The sequence below is a fragment of the Lonchura striata genome, chromosome 5 (assembly GCF_050655825.1).
Source record: "Lonchura striata isolate lonStrDom1 chromosome 5, ASM5065582v1, whole genome shotgun sequence".
NCBI lineage: Eukaryota > Metazoa > Chordata > Aves > Passeriformes > Estrildidae > Lonchura > Lonchura striata.
This window is the reverse complement of record NC_140707.1, coordinates 71,633,222-71,651,110: the sequence shown is the minus strand read 5'-3', so window position 1 is coordinate 71,651,110 and position 17,889 is coordinate 71,633,222. Positions and strand designations below refer to the sequence as shown.

The 17,889-nt window shown below is 58.7% G+C and overlaps 1 protein-coding gene across 1 annotated transcript; it reads right to left on the bottom strand.

The window, feature by feature from the left end:
- Positions 1-158: 158 nt before the first annotated feature.
- On the bottom strand, positions 159-17,685 carry NID2 (nidogen 2). The gene is made up of 22 exons (XM_077783882.2): positions 17,407-17,685; positions 16,315-16,623; positions 12,385-12,617; positions 11,772-12,145; positions 11,111-11,260; positions 10,788-11,033; positions 10,405-10,605; positions 10,058-10,276; positions 9,643-9,786; positions 8,479-8,607; positions 8,253-8,396; positions 8,051-8,170; positions 7,737-7,970; positions 6,803-7,039; positions 6,463-6,684; positions 6,171-6,340; positions 5,058-5,187; positions 3,657-3,828; positions 2,447-2,604; positions 1,774-1,897; positions 1,004-1,116; positions 159-924 (listed from the first exon to the last, which is right to left on the bottom strand). Exons 1-22 carry the CDS (start codon positions 17,593-17,595, stop codon positions 914-916), a joined length of 4,029 nt encoding a protein of 1,342 aa, XP_077640008.2. The 5' UTR covers positions 17,596-17,685; the 3' UTR covers positions 159-913.
- Between the last annotated feature and the right edge of the window lie 204 nt (positions 17,686-17,889).

Here is a 17,889-nt window from a genome sequence, read left to right as displayed (position 1 = left end):
AGGACTTTTTTTTTGTGTGTGTGTGTGTCTTTTTCATTGTGTTTGGCTTTGTGTTGATGGGATTGTTACATAAAATCTTTTCCTGACAGCTTGCTCGCTGCTTCCCCACACTGAAATATTCCCCTAGAACTGAAATAGTGAAAAACCGAATCCAGAGGGAAACTTAAACCAACCTTTTTTTATTCAATTATTGAAGTAACCTAGAAAAAGTGAAGCATTACAACGTAACTGGTATTTCTGAACATGTATTGGTCTACACTGGGTAGGTCTAGGAAGGCACTTGGAAGACCCAACAAGCATGAACAGATCAATTCTAGCATATTCTTCTAATATAAATACTAAAAGACATGCATGGAGGCAGTGGTGAAAACACGGAATCATCCTCTGGAAAATCTTCAATGCCTGTGCCACATCCCATCCCTGTTCTGCAGGATTTTGGAGCACACACAGTCTCTGTCTTCAGGGCTGTTTGTTATTTAGACCCAGCAATTTACTGCATCCACAGCTTCCCATAGGCACTTAATTCTTCTTTTTGGATAAAAAGACCTCTTGGTCAGATTGTCAAAACTATGAAAAATGAATCCATTCTTCTTCTTCCAATAAAATAAAACATTGGAGTAAAAAAAAGCTACATTTTAAATCTTGCATTTAAGAGTTTGACTCATGGCTTGAGCTTCCCAGGACCTTTTTTTTTTTTTTTTTGTGATATCTCAACATTTTCCACTTGGTAAAAAAATACAGTAGTAAAGTCTTGAGGTATAACTATAAAAAATACTTGAAAATCTTTTGCAGGAAAGCAGGGCACGTCATTGGCCTTGGTGAGGGACTTCTCCCCCCTTGTATGCAGTGACAGTTCTCTGGGTCTGAAATTCCTCTGGGTGCAAAGATCCTTGTTTCCTCAAAAATGGAGTTGCTATTTCCTGGCTGTGGGGAGAAATTGAGGTTTTTTTAGCGTGTCAGGCACCCAGCAGGGTGATGGGGTTTGGGTGGGTTTTTCTTTTACCTCCAGGGCAGTAGGGATAAACTGCTGTGATTCCATAGAGGTGGGATCGCTGCTCTGGAAGATACTCATCAGTGAAGGAGCCAGTTTCTTTATTTACAGCTATCACCCCATCCCTGGTGAAAAAAAAAAAAAAAGGAAAAAGTGTTTTATTCACCTACAAAACTGGGTTTTATTCACCTACAAAACTGGGTTTTTTTCCCCCCTACTTATGTGTGTTTAACAACAAGCTTGGTCTGAACACCTGCAGGACAAGTGGAAAGAAATTTTCCATGTCAAATCCTCCTCCAGCTCAGCCAGTGCATTTCTCTGTGCTGATGCAGCCACAGCAAAGGAGAGATGATCTCCCTGAGAGTCTCCTCCGAGCGTGGCAAGCCCTGAAGTGTTTGCTGTAACCTCAGCCTGGATGGGAGCTGTGAGAGCTTCCAGCTGGAGCGGGACGAGAGGCGAGTTCCTGATGCTCGGGCAAAGGGAATGCCTGAGGACAGGATCTTTCCTTGGGCCTCATCTACATCCAGAGGCTTGAGCCAAGTTTAAATTTAAAAAAAATTAAAAAAAACCCAAACCACTGTTTTTATCCCTCCCAGGGAGCCGGGCTTGTGTCTAAACAACTCCGTGCTGAGATTTACAAGCGGCCGCTGCTGAAGCCGCGCTCAGAGACCCAGGAGAGCTCTGGGGAGGCTCCAGGATTTGGGAGCAGGATGGGATTCCTCTCGGGGAAGGGAGCTGAGCATTCCCAGGCATGCAGGGGTTGTTTTTTTCTCCCTGCTCACCGTCTCCAGTCCGTGTGGTAGAAGTGGTTGGCGTAGCTGACGATGCTGAAGGGGTAGTTGAGGTTGCTCTGGATGACGCGCCGGCCGCTGCCATCTGGGAATGTGCATTCCAGGTGCTTGGTGCCTGTTCCGACACAAAATATTCCCCATATCCCACTGGAAATGCCACACCAAAGATGTTCCCTGTATTTCAGACTCACAAGGATCACGGGACACCCCAACAATCCCACCCTGAGCACCCCAGGGAGCTCCTGGAGCTCTGACAGCTTCAGGGCTGTGCCCATTCCCTGGGGAGCCTGGGCAGTGCCAGCACCTCTGGGGGAAGAACATTTTCCTGATTTATTACATTTTGAGACAGCTTTTCAGCCTAAAGATGTAGGATTGTAAAATTCATGGTTGGGAAAACTCCCCAAGCCCAAGCCCAGCCATTCCCAGCACTGCCAAGGCCACTCCATGTCCCCACATGCCACATCCACATGGCTTTTAAATCCCTCCAGGGACAAGGACTCCAGCACTGCCCTGAGCAACAACATTTTCCATGAAGAAATATTTCCTAAAATCCAATCTAAACCTCGGCTGGTGCAACACTGGAGCCCAGAGGTAGCACTGGGCTGAAGACATCCAGGATTTTCCCTCAGTGTGACCTTCTCTGACCCATCCTTGGGGACATTACCTGCATCTGCCCAGCACAGCAGCTTGGAGAAGGGGTCAAAAGTCAGGCCATTGGGCAAACCAATGTCTGAGTGCACCAGAACCCTCCTGTTGTCTCCATTGACAGTGGAAGTTTCGATTTTGGGAGCTTCACGATTCCAGTCCGTCCAGTAAAGGTTGCTTGGGAAATAATGCACAAACAGGGCACATAACAGTAAGGAGTGGTGGGAGATGATCCTGCTTCTTGCCAGGAGCAGGGCCTGGTTTTTCCCTTATCAGTGCCTGAAGCATCTTTATTTGATTAGCAAAAAAACCTCTCGGAGCAAAGCAGAACAATATTAGAGATGTTTATGGCCCAAACTCCTGCAGGCAGCAGCTCCTCAACAAGGGCGAGTCTGAGGAGCAGAACATTTTGTATCCCAACAGCACCCTGGAGGCACAGCTTTTCAAAATAATCTACATCCTGATACTGGAACAGCACTTTGAGCCAAATCTCAATTATTCAATAAAAAGAGGTGTGGGAGTCCAGGGCTTCCCTCTGGCTGCCCTGGCAGGTCTGGGACCCTGGCAGGGGTCAGGAACCCCCCTGGACAGAGCCCCAGAGACACTGGCTGTGATCTCTGTCCATGGAAAAGAGTTTTCAATCTTACAGCATGAATTACCAGCTCTCAGTGTTTGATATAAGGAATAATTAAGTGTGGCACGGGTGCAAAAGTAAAATTTTAGGATTCTAGATGAGGGGTCCAAAGGGGACAAGATGGAGGAAATTGGTTGTGCCTTGTCCTTTTTCTCCTTCTTCATGCCCTCCATGTCTCACTGTGGTGTTGGCATTTTTCTGTTGGCTCAGGCTGGGGACACACTGTCCAACGTAGGTGACAGATATTGGCACGTTCTTGTAAATGCAGCCCAGGGAGTTTCTGGTATTTAATGTTTGTCACATCCCACTGAGGGCAGAGCCCCACACGCTGCCCTGCAGGACAGAGCTGGGCAGGGCAGCAGAACATGTGAGAGATAAACAGAATAAACAACCTGGAAACAGCACAGACCAATTATGGCTTCTGCTTTGGCAGTGGGGCTGAGAGACAGAGACTTTTACAATCTCGGAATCATCAATAGCTCAGATTCCAACAAGAGGGGCTGGGGAGCAGAGCCAATCCCTCCTAGAGGACGGGGCTGAGTTCTGCACCTGCCAAAGCCCAAACCCGAAATCCCGGCGGAGTTTTGGTGCTCACCCTCGGACGGGGTCGACGGCGATGGCGCGGGGGTTGACGAGCTCGCTGTGGAAGAGCACGCGGCGCTCGGAGCCGTCCAGCCGGGCCCGCTCGATCCTGTCCAGCCCGCTGTCCGTCCAGAACATGGCCCGGCGCAGGTGGTCCACGGCCAGACCCTCGGGGCTGATCAACCCTGCCGGGACACGGCCACGCTCATGCTGGGGAAACGCTGCTCTGAGATCCCTCAGGCGTCCCCGGCCCGAAGGTGAAGGTGGCGATGCCTTAAATTTTTCTATTTTCCATGTATTCGTAATTCTGTAATTCTTTAGTGTGCGACTCTGAGCTGCTGCTTCCCCATTTTGGGCAGACACAGCAATTCCTCTCCAGGCCTGGCAATCAAGGACACCTCACTGCCTTAGGTCTCCAGAGATTTGAACAAAACTGAGTTGGGGAGGGAGCAAACTTGGGGTAAATTACTTCATTATCTGAAGCTGTAATTACAAGATTAATCCCCAATATGAAAATGGACCAAACTTACAAATGTGTGACAACTGTCAATTTTTGGGTGTAGCCCCTTCAAAATGTACCTGAAGGCTCTTCCATAAATATAACCACTTTTTATTCTCTTAATTTTGTCTGGCCTTGGTTGCTATGTAGGCATCCATGGGAGGAGCCCTGAGAAATAGTGAAAATTTAATAATGTAGAAATCTGTTTGGATTTAGGTGAAATGTGCTACTTTGAGCTTGCTAACATAAGTGAAATACGCTGTTTAGTCTGGTAACTGCAGCACTAGCAAAACTGCCTTAGCTAGAGAGAAAAAAATGCAAATTTCTACACTAGAAAGATAAGAGATAAGAAAGACTCTTTGAACCTTGAAGCAGACAGGATAGAGTGACCCAAGAGTTCTTTCTGTACTTTCTGACAAAAGCTGAGTATAAGTGTAGCTAGCTGTAAGTGTAATGCAAAATCAACAAAATGAATATGCATGATCTATTGTGAAATGCTATGCATATAGAAATTAGTAAAGGTAATTAAAAAAGATTAATTATTTCAGCCCGGAGATGTGATGGGAAGAGCAGATGGGGCTTTGGGGAGGTGACACTGGGGACAGGGGCACACCTGAGCTGATGATGGGACACTGGGGAGGTGACACTGGGGACAGGAACACACCTGAGCTGATGATGGGACACTGGGGAGGTGACACTGGGGACGGGGGCCCACCTGAGCTGATGAGGGTCTCTGGGGAGGTGACACTGGGGACGGGGGCCCACCTGAGCTGATGAGGGTCTCTGGGGAGGTGACACTGGGGATGGGGGCCCACCTGAGCTGATGAGGGTCTCTGGGGAGGTGACACTGGGGATGGGGGCCCACCTGAGCTGATGAGGGTCTCTGGGGAGGTGACACTGGGGATGGGGGCCCACCTGAGCTGATGAGGGTCTCTGGCTCAGAGCCTGGCTCCAGCCCCGCCCGGCTGATGCTCCGCCCGGCCACGTCGGTCCAGTAGATCATCCTCTCCCGGCAGTCGTAGTCGATCCCCACCACGATGGAGCCCTGCCAAGGTCAGGACAGGGACATGGGCTGAGATCCTGCCAGGAGGCTCAGGGAGAAACCTCAACCCATCAGCCAGCACTGCCTGGGACACGCTGCAAGGGGGGAATGACACTCAGACCCCACTTCCCCAGCAAAACCCTGCTCTGTTCCCACTGCGCCCCCCAGGCTGAGCCCCTCAGCAGAGGATTTTAGGCCAGCTGGTGCAGGCTCAGCCCACATCCAGATGGATTTGAAGCCTTTGCCTGAAGGACAGGGGGCTCCAAGAGCAAAGCCAGCCCGGGGAATGACCTTCAGGATGGGGAGAGGGAATACTTGGCAAGGTCCTTCACTTCCCCGGGGTCCTGGCCCAGATTCCTGCGTTCCTCTGCCTTGCTCTGGCCTGGCTGGAGAGGCACATGGCCACGCTCCAAGGGGACTCCAGGGAAGGAAAAAAGGCCAGCCCTGCAGCTGGAAGTCTGGGCTGAGAGCAACCCTGGAGAGCTCTGGAAGCACCTGAACTTCTTCCCTTCATGAGCAGTCCCAGGTCTGGGACCTGTCTCTCTGCTGGGGATGGCTGGAGGGAGGAAAAGATAGAATCCATAAAATCCCAGACTGGTTTGGGTTGGAAAGGACCTTAAAGATCATTCATCTCCACCCCTTCTATGGGCAGGGACGCTTTCCACCATCCCAGGCTGCTCCAGCCAGGTCTCGGACACTTCCAGGGATCCAGGGGCAGCCACAGCTTCTCTGGTCACCCTGTGCCAGGACCTCCCCACGCCCCAGTCAATAATTTCATCCCAATATCCCATCTAACTCTGCCCTTTGTCATTGGGAAGCCATCATCACTTCCCCAAAGCGCCACCAAGGCAGCCAGCACAGCCAACGTCCCCCTGAAACCCCGATAAGTGCTTCAGAGAGAGCTGAAAATGCCGAGGGGCAGCACCAGCCTGTCCCAAACTCCCTGGGTGCTCCTGCACCCCATCCCCACCCCAAGGATACCGTACATGCAGGGAGAGCAGGGTCTTGGCCGCCTCCTTGTGCAGCCGGGTGCCGTTCAGCGGCAGGTAGCCGATCTGCTGGCCCTGGGCGTAGAGCAGGAACGTCCCCGCGGCCGGCGGGGACACGTCGGGCCGGGGCTCGGGCCGGACGCTGGGCGGGGTGACACTGGGCAGACCTGGCGTGTCGGAGGGGACAGGGATGCTCAGCTGGCGTGGTCCCCTCGGCTCCACGCCCGCAGCGGGGCGCGGCGCCCGCGCCGTCGGTGGCCGGGGTGGCTTTGGGGCGCCGGGCTCTTACAGGGCGGGGTGGTGCCGGGCTCGGAGCGCGTCCCCGGGATCTCCCTGCCGCTCTGCTCCACGCACCAGCAGTAGCCGCTGTCCCCGTGGCACTGCAGCGGGGTGAAGTCCCCGCTGGGGTCACACTGGGGCACGTACTGGTCCCCGCGGGGGCTGCCGCCGTAGTGCTCCAGCAAACTCTGCCGCCAGCGCTCGCACATGCTGGGGGGCCGCTCCGTGGGCTCTGGCACGGGAGGGTGACAGTCACCACCCTATCCGGGGGACTCAGGGCTTTGCAGAGCCCTGTGTCCCCCTCTCCCTGCTGGCCGTGCCCCCACGCTGATGCTGCCCCGGGCACTGACCTGGGCTCCCGCAGCGTGGCGGGGTGGTGCCCGGCGCCGTGCGGGTGCCGGCGATCTCCTGCCCGGCGGCGTCCACGCACCAGCAGTGCCCGGAGCTGGCATGGCACTGCAGGGGCCGGTACCGGCCCTGCTCGTCGCACTGGGGCGCGTGGCCGTCGCCCACGGGTGACGGCCCTGGTGGCACCTCCCGCGGGTACATCCGCGCGTGCTCGCAGGGCGTCAGCTGCTGGATGGACTCTGCCGGCGGCAAACGTCCCCACCCCGGGCTCAGGGGGTGCCACCGGCTCCCCTGGAGCCACTTGGCACCACTTCTCCCATCTTCCAGCACCACTTTGTCTGGAGCAGGGGCCAAGCCTGCCCCACTCCAGCCCCCTTCACACCCCACAGCTGTTCCCTCCGTCATAAGTTGACACAGGAGGTGGCCCAATGGCCACAGCCACTGTAACCCAATGGGCCAGGGCACCCTAAATACCCAGGAGCCCCTCGATGCCACTTGACAGCACCCTGCCCTCAGTGAAGCCCCAGGAGGGTGCTTGGGCAGAGGCTCACAGTCACAGAATCCTTAGGGTTGGAAGGGACCTCTGGAGATCCTCCAGTCCAACCTCCCTGCCAAGGCAGGGTCACCTGGAGGAGGTGACACAGGAATGTGTCCAGGTGGGTTTGGAATATCTCCAGAGAGGGAGACTCCACACTCTCCTTGGGCAGCTCTTCCAGGGCTCTGCCGCCCTCAGCATTAGGAAATTCTTCCTCGTGCTGAGGTGAACTTCTCAAGTGTTCATTTATGGCTGTTTAGTTTATGGGTCCCCTCCACTCACTGCGGCCCCACCGTCCCCATGTTGCTGGCAGCTGGGCCCAAGTGGGAAGCCATTGGGACACCAGCCAGACGCCCAAGGAGCCAACCCTGCTCCCCTCACCCCCGGGGGGTGTCACTGACCTGGGCTCCCGCAGCGTGGCGGGGTGGTGCCCGGCGCCGTGCGGGTGCCGGCGATCTCCTGCCCGGCGGCGTCCACGCACCAGCAGTGCCCGGAGCTGGCGTGGCACTGCAGGGGCCGGTACCGGCCCTGCTCGTCGCACTGGGGCGCGTGGCCGTCGCCCAGGGGTGGCACCTCCCGCGGGTACATCCGCTCGTGCTGGCAGGGCGTGAGGCGCTGCGGGTTCCCTTCCGCCGCTGGAAAGCCGGGAAAGAGGAGAGTGAGGCTGGGGAAGCTGTGCCAGCGCAGAGGGCGCGGGGCTGAGCGGGCACCTCACCGTACGTGCACTGGAAGCCGTCGCCCGCGTAGCCGGGCCGGCAGCGGCAGGAGAAGGAGCCCGGGGTGTTGTAGCAGACGGCGGCTGGGTGACACGGGCTCTCGGCGCACTCGTCCGCGTCTGCGCAGGGCGAAGATGGGATCAGCGGGGACAGGGACACCCCGACAGCTGCGGCGTGGGGTGCCTCCCGTGCCCACCTTACCAGAGCAGTGGATGCCATCGCCGGTGTAGCCGGGGAGGCACTCGCAGGTGGCGCGGCCGTCACCGCGGGACAGGCACCGCGCCCGGTCCCCCGGAGCGCAGGGGTGCCGCCCGTCCTCGCAGGGGTCACCCGCCGGGGCCAGCGCTGTGGGGACAGGGCAGGGGTGCTCAGGGCACGTCCACGGGGCACGGGAGTGGGGGGCACCCCAGCTGGGGTCAGCACTTACGCACACACGCCTGCCCGTCCGCCGCCGGCCCGTACCCGCCGCGGCACTCGCAGCGGTAACTGCCCGGCACGTTCCGGCACTCGGAGAAGGGCCCGCACTGGCTCAGGCCCTCGGCACACTCGTCCACATCTGGGGAAAGGAGGAGACACCAGGTGTTGCCCTGATTCTTAAGATTTTCTAAAGCCTTCTGAGTTTGCGTTCTTGTAGAGAACTTTCTCACACAACTTTCTGTAAACAACCTATTGTTTTGCATTCCTTCACGGAGGCAGAGAAATTTGATGTACTAATAGTTTGTCCAGTGTCATTGGAGAGGTGGCACATTCACCCTCCAATCCACTGTCACCTTTGGAAAAGTATAAATGCTGGAGTCAGAAAATAAACTTCCTTTTTTTCAGCTTTGCAATAGCAGCAGCTCACGTCCTGTTTTTACGTGTCCTGTAGTGACACCGGGCACCCCGATGGTGGTGGGACACCCCCATTTTCAGGGTCTGGCTGCTCATGGTCTGACAGGGAATATCCTGCCCCACGTTGCCCATCCCATGTCTGTCACTGAACTTAATGAAGTATGGAATTAACTTTCTAATCAGCTCAAAACAGAAGGGAAAAAAACCCACAAGATCGCTTTGGGTGTATAGTTTTGACAAAGAAGCGTTTGTTCAAGGCACACCAATATTCTCAATTATTTGTGGTTTAAAACTTGGTTTCCTTCTCCTTAAATTAAGTGATCAGATGGGTCACTTAACCTGGGATTTTAGGAGAAGGAAACCTGCTCCTTATTGAAAGGCAGGATCCTTGAATTCCTCGCCAGCATCACTGCGCAGTGCAGCTCACTGGCACTGGGCAGCTTCTTGTGGAAAGGGCTCTAAAATTGGAAGATAAATTTGCAACACTGAGTTTGGAGTGATAGGAAAGCAACAACAAAGCTGGCTGGATTTATGAAACACAGGAATTATGTTCCCATTGGTTTTGCTCTTTTTTCCTGTCTCTCCTTTTTGTCTGCTCCTGGAGCGCTTCCCCAAGGACCTCCAGCACCCAGCCTCAGTTTCCCCCATGACATCCCTGTGCTTGGAGAAGCTCTGTGCATGCTGTGACATCCCAAATACCCGTGACCATTTTGGTGCCTGATGGGGCACAGATGCAGCAGCTCCCCCCAGCCCCGCTGACCTCGGCAGCCGCGTCCATCTGGGCGGTAGCCGGCGGCACACTCGCACGTGTACTCTGTGCCCACGCCAGGCTGGCAGCGCGCCGGTGCCTGGCACGCGTGGGAGCCATCCTGGCACGGGCTCACCCCGGGATTCTCGGCATCGCCTGTGGGCACACAGGGATGTTGGGGAGAATAAAACATCTGGGAGTCGCAAGGAGCGACCATCCCCGCTGCAGGCACCACCGCTGCGCCGCAGCACCGCTGTCCCGCACAGGCAACCGCGGCCGTGCCACCGCGCCAGCAGCGCTGCAGCTCAAACTGCTGGCACAACCCCTCCTTTGTGGCTGATCCTGGGCAAAGCCAGCACACCACAGCTTTGGGAGACGGCAGCACCCCGGACTGGCACACGGATTGGCTTTGGGTGCCGGCGCTCACCTCGTGCCGGGCCGACGCGGGCAGCCAGGGCGTAGCGCAGGACGTGCTCGTGGCCGTCGAAGAGGGCGAAGGCGCGCGCCACCGAGAGCCGCTGCCGCGCCGGAGGCCGCGAGTGCGGGCACCCCGAGAAGGTGATGTTCTGTCGCAGGCGGTAGGACACGGTCTGGTTGGCGGTGCCCGCGGCCACCACGTATTCCCGCTGGCCCGAGGATGTCACGGCTGCCGGGTGGCACGGAGAACGCCGTGGGACGTGGGAGAAACGGTGTCAGCATCCATGCGGCTGGCATGTTCTCGGGCACTCAGGGGTGGTGTGTGAGGAACTGAAGGTAGGTGAGCACAGGTCTTACCCGAGCTGGAGTAGGAGTAGAGTTCCTCGTAGGGAGTGATGTGGACGGTGACGTTCTCTGGCAGGAATGGCACCTCACCCTGGATGTGTGTCCTGAGGTTTAAATAATTGTCCGGCCCCAGGCCCTCGGCTGTCTGAGTGACCTGGACCGTCTCCCCACCGGGGTAAAACGTCACCTCCAGGCTCTGGGTGAATTCAGCACCTGGGCAGGAGAAAGGAACGGTCACCATTTGTAGGGACAACCCCAAAGTGTCCTTCCCATGGGGGGATCACAGCGAGAGGTGAGCACCAGCTGAGACAGCGATTGGAGAAACCCCTGCCCTGAACCCTGATCACCCACACCCTTGGCAGCGATGGCACCTCCCAAATCCCCGCTCAGCTCACCGGTGATGCTGAAGCCGTTCTCAGAGCCAGGCTCCTCCAGGGCGAAGAGCCACGCGAAGAGCCCCCCGACGGGCAGCAGGGGCAGCAGGGCGCGGGCAGCGGGCTGGGGCACCCCACTGATGGCCGTGTAGGCTCTGCCGTCGCTGCCCACAATGTAGGCGTGCAGGTCCACGTCCTGGAAGTCGACGGACGCCCGTCCCACCCTCAGGCTCCCGCTCACCTTCCCGTTGAGGCGATGCACGGCCCCTGGGTGGGGAGATGGGCACCCCTGGCAGCGGCCACCCCGGCACGGGCTGCCCGTCCCCGCCGCCCGCCCCGCGTACCTTCGGGCAGGCACTGCCGCCCGTTCCCGTAGAAGGTGGCCCGGCAGTGGCAGCAGAAGCCGGCGGCGTAGTCGGTGCAGAAGGCGTGAGGGGAGCAGCGCCCGTGGTGCTGGGCACACGTCTCCTTGCTGGCCGCACTGTAGGTGAACACTGGGCACAAAGGGAAACGCTTGGGGACACCATGACAAAGCCACCCTTCACAGGGGGTGGGGTGCTTTGCCTTCTCGGCCCCAAAAGCACCGCCTGGAAACGAGCCAGCTGGCAGTGGCGGCTCCCAAGAGAGTCACCCGGGATGCAGAGGGGTGGTGGAGGCCTTGGAACCTGTTGCCTGATTTCAGGCAGATCTGACAGAGGGCACGAGATCAAATTCCTGACGGTATTTTTGGGAGACAGTTGGCTGGGGACGGGGCTCTGCTCTCCCCGGGCACGTGGCACGGCGACTCCACAGCTGGCTCGGTGGCGGAGAGGGTGGCAAAGCCAGTTTGGGGACCTGTCCCCTGAGCTTCCCACCCCAACCCCTGCTCCATGGAGCCGAGAGGAGGAGCTGCAGGGGCAGCTTAGGACGTGGTGAACTTCCAGCCTTTGTTAGGGAGCCACCCCCACTGGGTCACTGTCCCCACTGGGTCATTGTCCCCACTGGGCCACCACAGCGGCCGCTCACCGTCGGGGTTGAAATGCACGTCCTCCTCCACGCCCACGCCGTGCTGGCCCGAGCTGTAGGAGGAGGGGTTGGCAGAGAAGCTCTGCCCGGTGCCACCGTCCCCTCTGGGCTGCAGCCAGCGGCTCCGCTCCTGCGCGTCCCTCCTCCCGGGGACAAAGCCTAGGAGCACCGGGCTGTGGGATCCGTGGCTGGGACGCTGGGCCATGGATGGGTGGCTGGAGAGAGGGTGGGGGTGGCCGGCGGTGCCAGGGTTGGGGTGCTCAGCGGGGCTCTGAGGCACAGCAGGAGCAGCTCCCTCGCCACCCCCCGGCTCCACGTGCTCCGTGCTGCCCACGTGGAAAACCCACACGCCAGGGATTCCCGTGTTGCTCTCCCTGAGGACACAGCACACATGAACATCATCACAGCCATGCTGGAAAAGCCACCCCAAAAGACGGCACCACCCCTCCAGGACCCCAGTACACCTCCTGTGCATGTGGGGCTGTGCCCCTGTTGCAGCCCAGCACCCCAAGGTCACTCCCCAAATTTTTCCAGGCTCTAAAAGGCTCCAAGGCTGGGAGAAGGTGACCCTGCTCCCCCTGCCCACACCCACAGCCCCCCAGGTTCCGGTCACCTCTCCAGGTTCCTCAGAGCCTGCTCGCTGCTGGCCAGGCTGTGGAAGAGCCCATCCCTCTTCGGGTCATCGCTGTCCCCCCAGCTGAAGCCCACCCGGGCTGGCAGCTCCAGCTGGACGTTGTAGGACTCCTTGGGTCGCGTCCCCAGGAACTGGAGGCCACCATCAGGGTAGAGGAAGATGGTGTAGGTGTCCTCATCGTTGTAGGCTATGACTGCCTGGAAGGTGTTGAGCTGCCAAAGGGAGAGCGGATGGATGGATGGATGGATGGATGGATGGATGGATGGATGGATGGATGATGGATGGATGCTGGATGGATGGATGGATGGATGGATGGATGGATGGATGATGGATGGATGGATGATGGATGATAGATGGATGGATGGATAGATGGATGGATGGATGGATAGATGGATGCTGGATGGATGGATGGAGGATGGATGGATGGATGGATGATGGATGGATGGATGGATGGATGGATGATGGATGATAGATGGATGGATGGATAGATGGATGGATGGATGGATAGATGGATGCTGGATGGATGGATGGATGATGGATGGATGGATGGATGATGGATGGATGGATGGATGGATGGATGGATGGATGGATGGATGATGGATGGATGGATGGATGGATGATGGATGGATGGATGGATGGATGGATGGATGGATGGATGGATGGCACGGAGGGGCAGGAGCACAGCAGAGGAGTGAAGGAAGGGGAGCAGGAGTGAGAGGCAGCCCCACACACACCACAGGGCATGCAACCACCCCAAAAGGGCCTTCCAACAGAGAGCAGCTCCATGGAGACAGATGGGAGAGCTGGGGGTGCTCACCTGGAGAGGAGAAGCTCCAGGGAGAGCTCAGAGCCCCTGGCAGGGTCTGAAGGGCTCCAGGAGAGCTGGAGAGGGACTGGGGACAAGGGATGGAGGGACAGGACACAGGGAATGGCTCCCACTGCCAGGGGATGGCGATGGAGATACTGGGAAAAAATTCTTGGCTGGGAGGTGGGGAGGACCTGGCACAGGGTGCCCAGAGCAGCTGTGGCTGCCCCTGGATCCCTGGGAGTGTCCAAGGCCAGGCTGGACAGGGCTTGGAGCAGCCTGGGACGGTGGAAGGTGTCCCTGCCCATGGCAGGGGTGGGACTGGATGGGCTTTAAGGTCCCTTCCCACCCAAACCATTCCATGATCAGCCTGCACAGATCTCCTGGGGAAGAGCAGGAGTTGGAGCCGCTCATGCCCAGCCAAACCCCGAGTGCCACATCCTGGGAAGATGCTCAGCATCCTCCTAGGAGCCCATGGCACAGCCTGGCCACTCCCTCAGTGCAAGGGTGTCCCAAGAGCATCCCTGGCCAGGTAACCCCTGAACTAGGAGCTCCTCACTCCTGTCCTCCCACTGACACCCCCCTGCTCCATCCCATCAGTGCCAGAGGAAAACCCACACCTCCCCCCCTCACTCCCGCTCATCCCTGAGAACAATTTTAGCTCGGTTTCCTCCGGAAAAAACATTCCTGTGCTCCCAGCTTCCCATACATCCCGCTATAGGAGGCAGGCAGCCCTACCAGCCTTGGGGCCGTGCCAGGCAGCGGAACCGCAGCCACAACCCCGGGACGAGCCACCCGACAGCACACACGCTCCAAAAAACGCCGAGGAACCCACTCCACACTGCTCCTGCTCCTCCTGCTGCAGGCAGGGAGCTGCAGCCCTTCCTTCCCACCCAGTGCTGGAAGCAGAGCCAAGGAAAAGCGATTGAATTCCCAGTTTCACCCCCGGAGCAGCGGGAGGGAGGGCTGGGGGCTCCCCCCGCTCCACCCCCACAGCACCAGCCCTGATTTTGGGGCGCAGGGCCCCCGGGAGCATCACTGGATTTCCTGGCAGCCCCGCGGGATATAAAGAGCCTTGTTGTGCCTGTCACACACTCGGGCATTCAGAGACCCCGAAAAGGCGGCCAAAAAGCTGGAGGGGGGGTGGAATGACCCTCCCACCCCTCCCCCCGGGGCTGGATTCCTCCCCCACGCAGCCAAAGCACAGCAGCAGCTGCAGGACTCCTTCTGCCTTGGGGTGGGTGGCCGGGGGGACACGCTGGGTGACATCCATGCGCTGGCACGGTGGGATGAAGGGAAGGAGAGGGGGGAAGTCCCCGGCAAAGAGCTGCAAAGGGCAAATTCCAGCCCAAAAGGGCAAGTTTTGCTCCTACAGCAGCAGATTCAGCCTTGTCCTGTTCTGCAGCTCGGGAAAACGTCACTGCAGGGACCAGGAGCATGTCCCAGGGAGCTGGAGGGGACACGGCACCGCCAGGCCTCCCACCCAGGCAGGACCCCCAAAGAGGGGCTCTGGGGATCCTCTGCTCCCCATCTCAACCCACTTTTCCACTTTAGGGGCTCAAAAGGGATTAGCCATGTCTTTCCAGGGCAGGGGGAAAGGCTTTGGAGTCAGTCCTGGCTCTGAGCAGCAGGGGGGCAGCGTTTCCATAAACACCACATTTGGTCAGGGGAAAAAAAAAAAAAAAAGGTGGTGTTTGGGGAGATTTTTAGCAGTTTTGGCGAAAGGGGAGCTCAGCAAAGCACAGGCACAAGCTGCATTTCAGGAGCTTTCCCTGGAGCTCCTCGTTTCCAAACAAGACCGGTTTCATTTCAAAGCCTGATCCAAACTTCTCAGAGGAGGAAAAAACCACGACGGGGAAGAGAAAAGAAGAGGAGGCCGCGTTTTCGATGGCCATGAGGTCGCTGTGAGGCCCCTGATGGCATCTCTTCAGCTGTTTTCCCAACTTCTAAATGAGAGGAAAAAATGTGCCTTGTCTCCTTCCAAACCTCAGCTTCTTGCCTTGCTTGGCTTCCCCCTCGGCACCGTGCCACCAAAGGGCCCCAGAGTGGGGGGACGGCTCCTGGTGGTCCTTGAGGACCTGGTGGCTGCTTCTGGGCTTTGGGGGGGAGCCCATCACCCATCACCCAGCTCTGGGTGTCCATCACCAGAGTTTTCCTCGTGCAGCTCATCCTTTTTAGCTCCTTAGAGGCCCTGCAGCTGGCGGAGCGTCGCTGTCACCTCCTCAGCACGTCATCAGCCTGATGTGACAGCTCATGACCCACGACAGGCAGCGCTGGAGGTCCACCCACGCAGGAGCCTTATCAGCCCCGTGGGTGGAGAGCACAGGTCACCCCCCGAGCTGGCAGACCACCTATGAGCTTGATTTCCAGGCACAACATCAGCCCACGGTGGAAATTCCAGAGCCGGTTGCTCACCAGCAGCACAATCAGCACAGGGGCAGCAGGAAGGACCAGCCCCGAGCCACCAGTAAAGGTCAGGAGCACAATGGGGGACCCAAAGCAGGGCCTCCCCCAGCTGCCCCCAGCCACCCTCTGCCCTGCAAAGCCAGAGCTACCAGCACTGGAAAGCTTTGTCTGAAAAGAGTCAGAGTTGTGGAATGGTTTGGGTTTGCGGGGATCTTAAATCCCATCCCACCCCCTGCCATGGCAGGGACACCTTCCACTGTGCCAGGTTCCTCCAAGCCTCAGTGTCCAATCTGGCCTTGGACACTCCCAATGATCCAGGGGCAGCCTCAGTTTCTCTGGGCACCCCGTGCCAGGGCCTCCCCACCCACACAACCAGGAATTCATTCCTAACATGTGATCCAAGCAATGTGAAGCTATTCTCCCTTGTCCTGTCACTCCATGTCCTTGTTCAAGCACCTCCAGCCACCAAGGCAACCTCTAAACCTCTTCTGGCCAACAACCCCACCACTGCCACAGCTCTGATCAGAGGGGGAGAGCTCCACGCCCCTCCTGGTGCTCACCCAAGGATGGGTGGATGGATGGAGCCACCATCCAGCTGCTCAGAAAGAAAAGACCCAGCGTTTTGGCTACCACACAAGAGAAACTCATCGTCCCGTGACACGCAGGATGGGCATCCAAGCTCAGCCCTTCGGCCTCACCTTCGTGGAGGGCTCGGTGTCCTGGGAGAGCTCCTGGTAGGCGCCCACCTCCTCCCAGGTGGCAATGAAGGCGTTGGTGGGCACGAAGGCGCCAGCAGAGCGGGGAAACCCGGCCCGGATGTATCGCACAGCCTGGTCCAGCACGTCCCGAGAGTCATCCTGCCGGTAGTAGATGTTCCCTCTGTCCCCGGAGGTGTCCAGGTCGGCCAGGAAGGGGGCGACGACGGGGAAGTCTGTGGGGAAATCGTCATCCACGTACTGGGTCTCCCTGGGGAAATCCTGGGTGGAGATGACCCCGTTGGTCCCCACCTGCAGGGAGAGGCGGTGCAGGGTGCTCAGGAGCTGCGGAGGTGCCACCACCGCTGGTCCCCTTGCCCTGTCCCCCCCTCCTCGGTGCAGTGGGGCTGAGAGCCCCGAGGCCGCGTGGCCCCATCCGGCCCGGGCAGAAAACAAAGACCTCGGGCTCCTCCAGCCCCCAGGGAGCTGCGGCTCGGGGCCGTCCCAGCTGCAGGCGCTGCTGGCGGGGGAACAGCTGCGGAGGAGAAAGCGCTCTTGTTCCTCCGCAGCCGGAGACGCCGGGCAGGAGACCGCGGGAAAGGGGGGAATGATGGATGGATGATGGATGGATGGATGGATGGATGGATGGATGGATGGATGGATGATGGATGGATGATGGATGGATGGATGATGGATGGATGGATGGATGGATGGATGATGGATGGATGGATGGATGGATGGATGGATGGATGGATGGATGGATGGAACACGTGCGGTGGGACAGCGAAGGTGCACATGGAGGGGCAGGGAGGAGGTGTACAGTCAGGGGAGGAAGGATGGAAAGATGGAGGGGTGAAAAGCCAGAGGGAAGGAGGCATGGTGGGACAGAAGGATGGAGAGAAGCAAAGCGGGAAGATGGAGAGAGACAAGGCTGGAATGAGGGAGGGACAGAGAGTGGAGAGATGGACGGAGCGAAGATGGAGGGACACAGGGAGATGATGGAGAGGAGGAAGCGGGGTCGGGAGGAAGAGCGGCCGGGGGGAAGGAGGGCAGGAAAGGAGAAGGGAGCAGGGAGCGGGGCCAGGCGGGACTCACGTAGAGGCGGCGGGCGGCGCGGCCGTAGAGGCGGAGGGCGCGGCGGAGCAGCAGCCCCGGAGAGCTCTCGTCGTCTCCGGGCCGGAGCCGGGCATCGCCGCGGGCCGGGCCGTGCGGGAGCAGCCCCGGGCGGGGCAGGGCTGCCCCCAGCGCCAGCACCGCCGCCAGCACCGCCGCCAGCGTCCGCATCCCGCCGGCGGCCACGGGAGCTCCCGACGGTGCCGAGCGGAGCCGAGCGGAGCAGCGGAGCCGAGCGGAGCCGCACGGAGCCGCACGGACCGGACGGGGCGACCCCGGCCCCGCGGGGCGGGACGGGGAGTAGCCCGAGGGGTGTGGCCAAGCAGCGGCCGTCCCCTCCTGGGCCAATCAGATCTTACCCAAAATCCGTCCAGAGTCGAGGCGCCCATCCCCCCCAGTACCGGCATCCCGGGGGGAGCGGGGGACCACGGCGGCCGTGTCCCGAGGGGACATCCCGGCAAGGAG

What these genes read in the sequence shown, in the direction of transcription:
- NID2 (XM_077783882.2), bottom strand. Translation starts at nt 17,595, where the DNA reads ATGCGGACGCTGGCGGCGGTGCTGGCGGCGGTGCTGGCGCTGGGGGCA. An exon ending in GCTCTGAGGAACCTGGAGAG is followed by an intron (nt 12,146 to 12,384) that starts GTGACCGGAACC and finishes CTGTGTCCTCAG; the next exon opens with GGAGAGCAACACGGGAATCC. An exon ending in CCGCGTCGGCCCGGCACGAG is followed by an intron (nt 9,787 to 10,057) that starts GTGAGCGCCGGC and finishes GTGTGCCCACAG; the next exon opens with GCGATGCCGAGAATCCCGGG.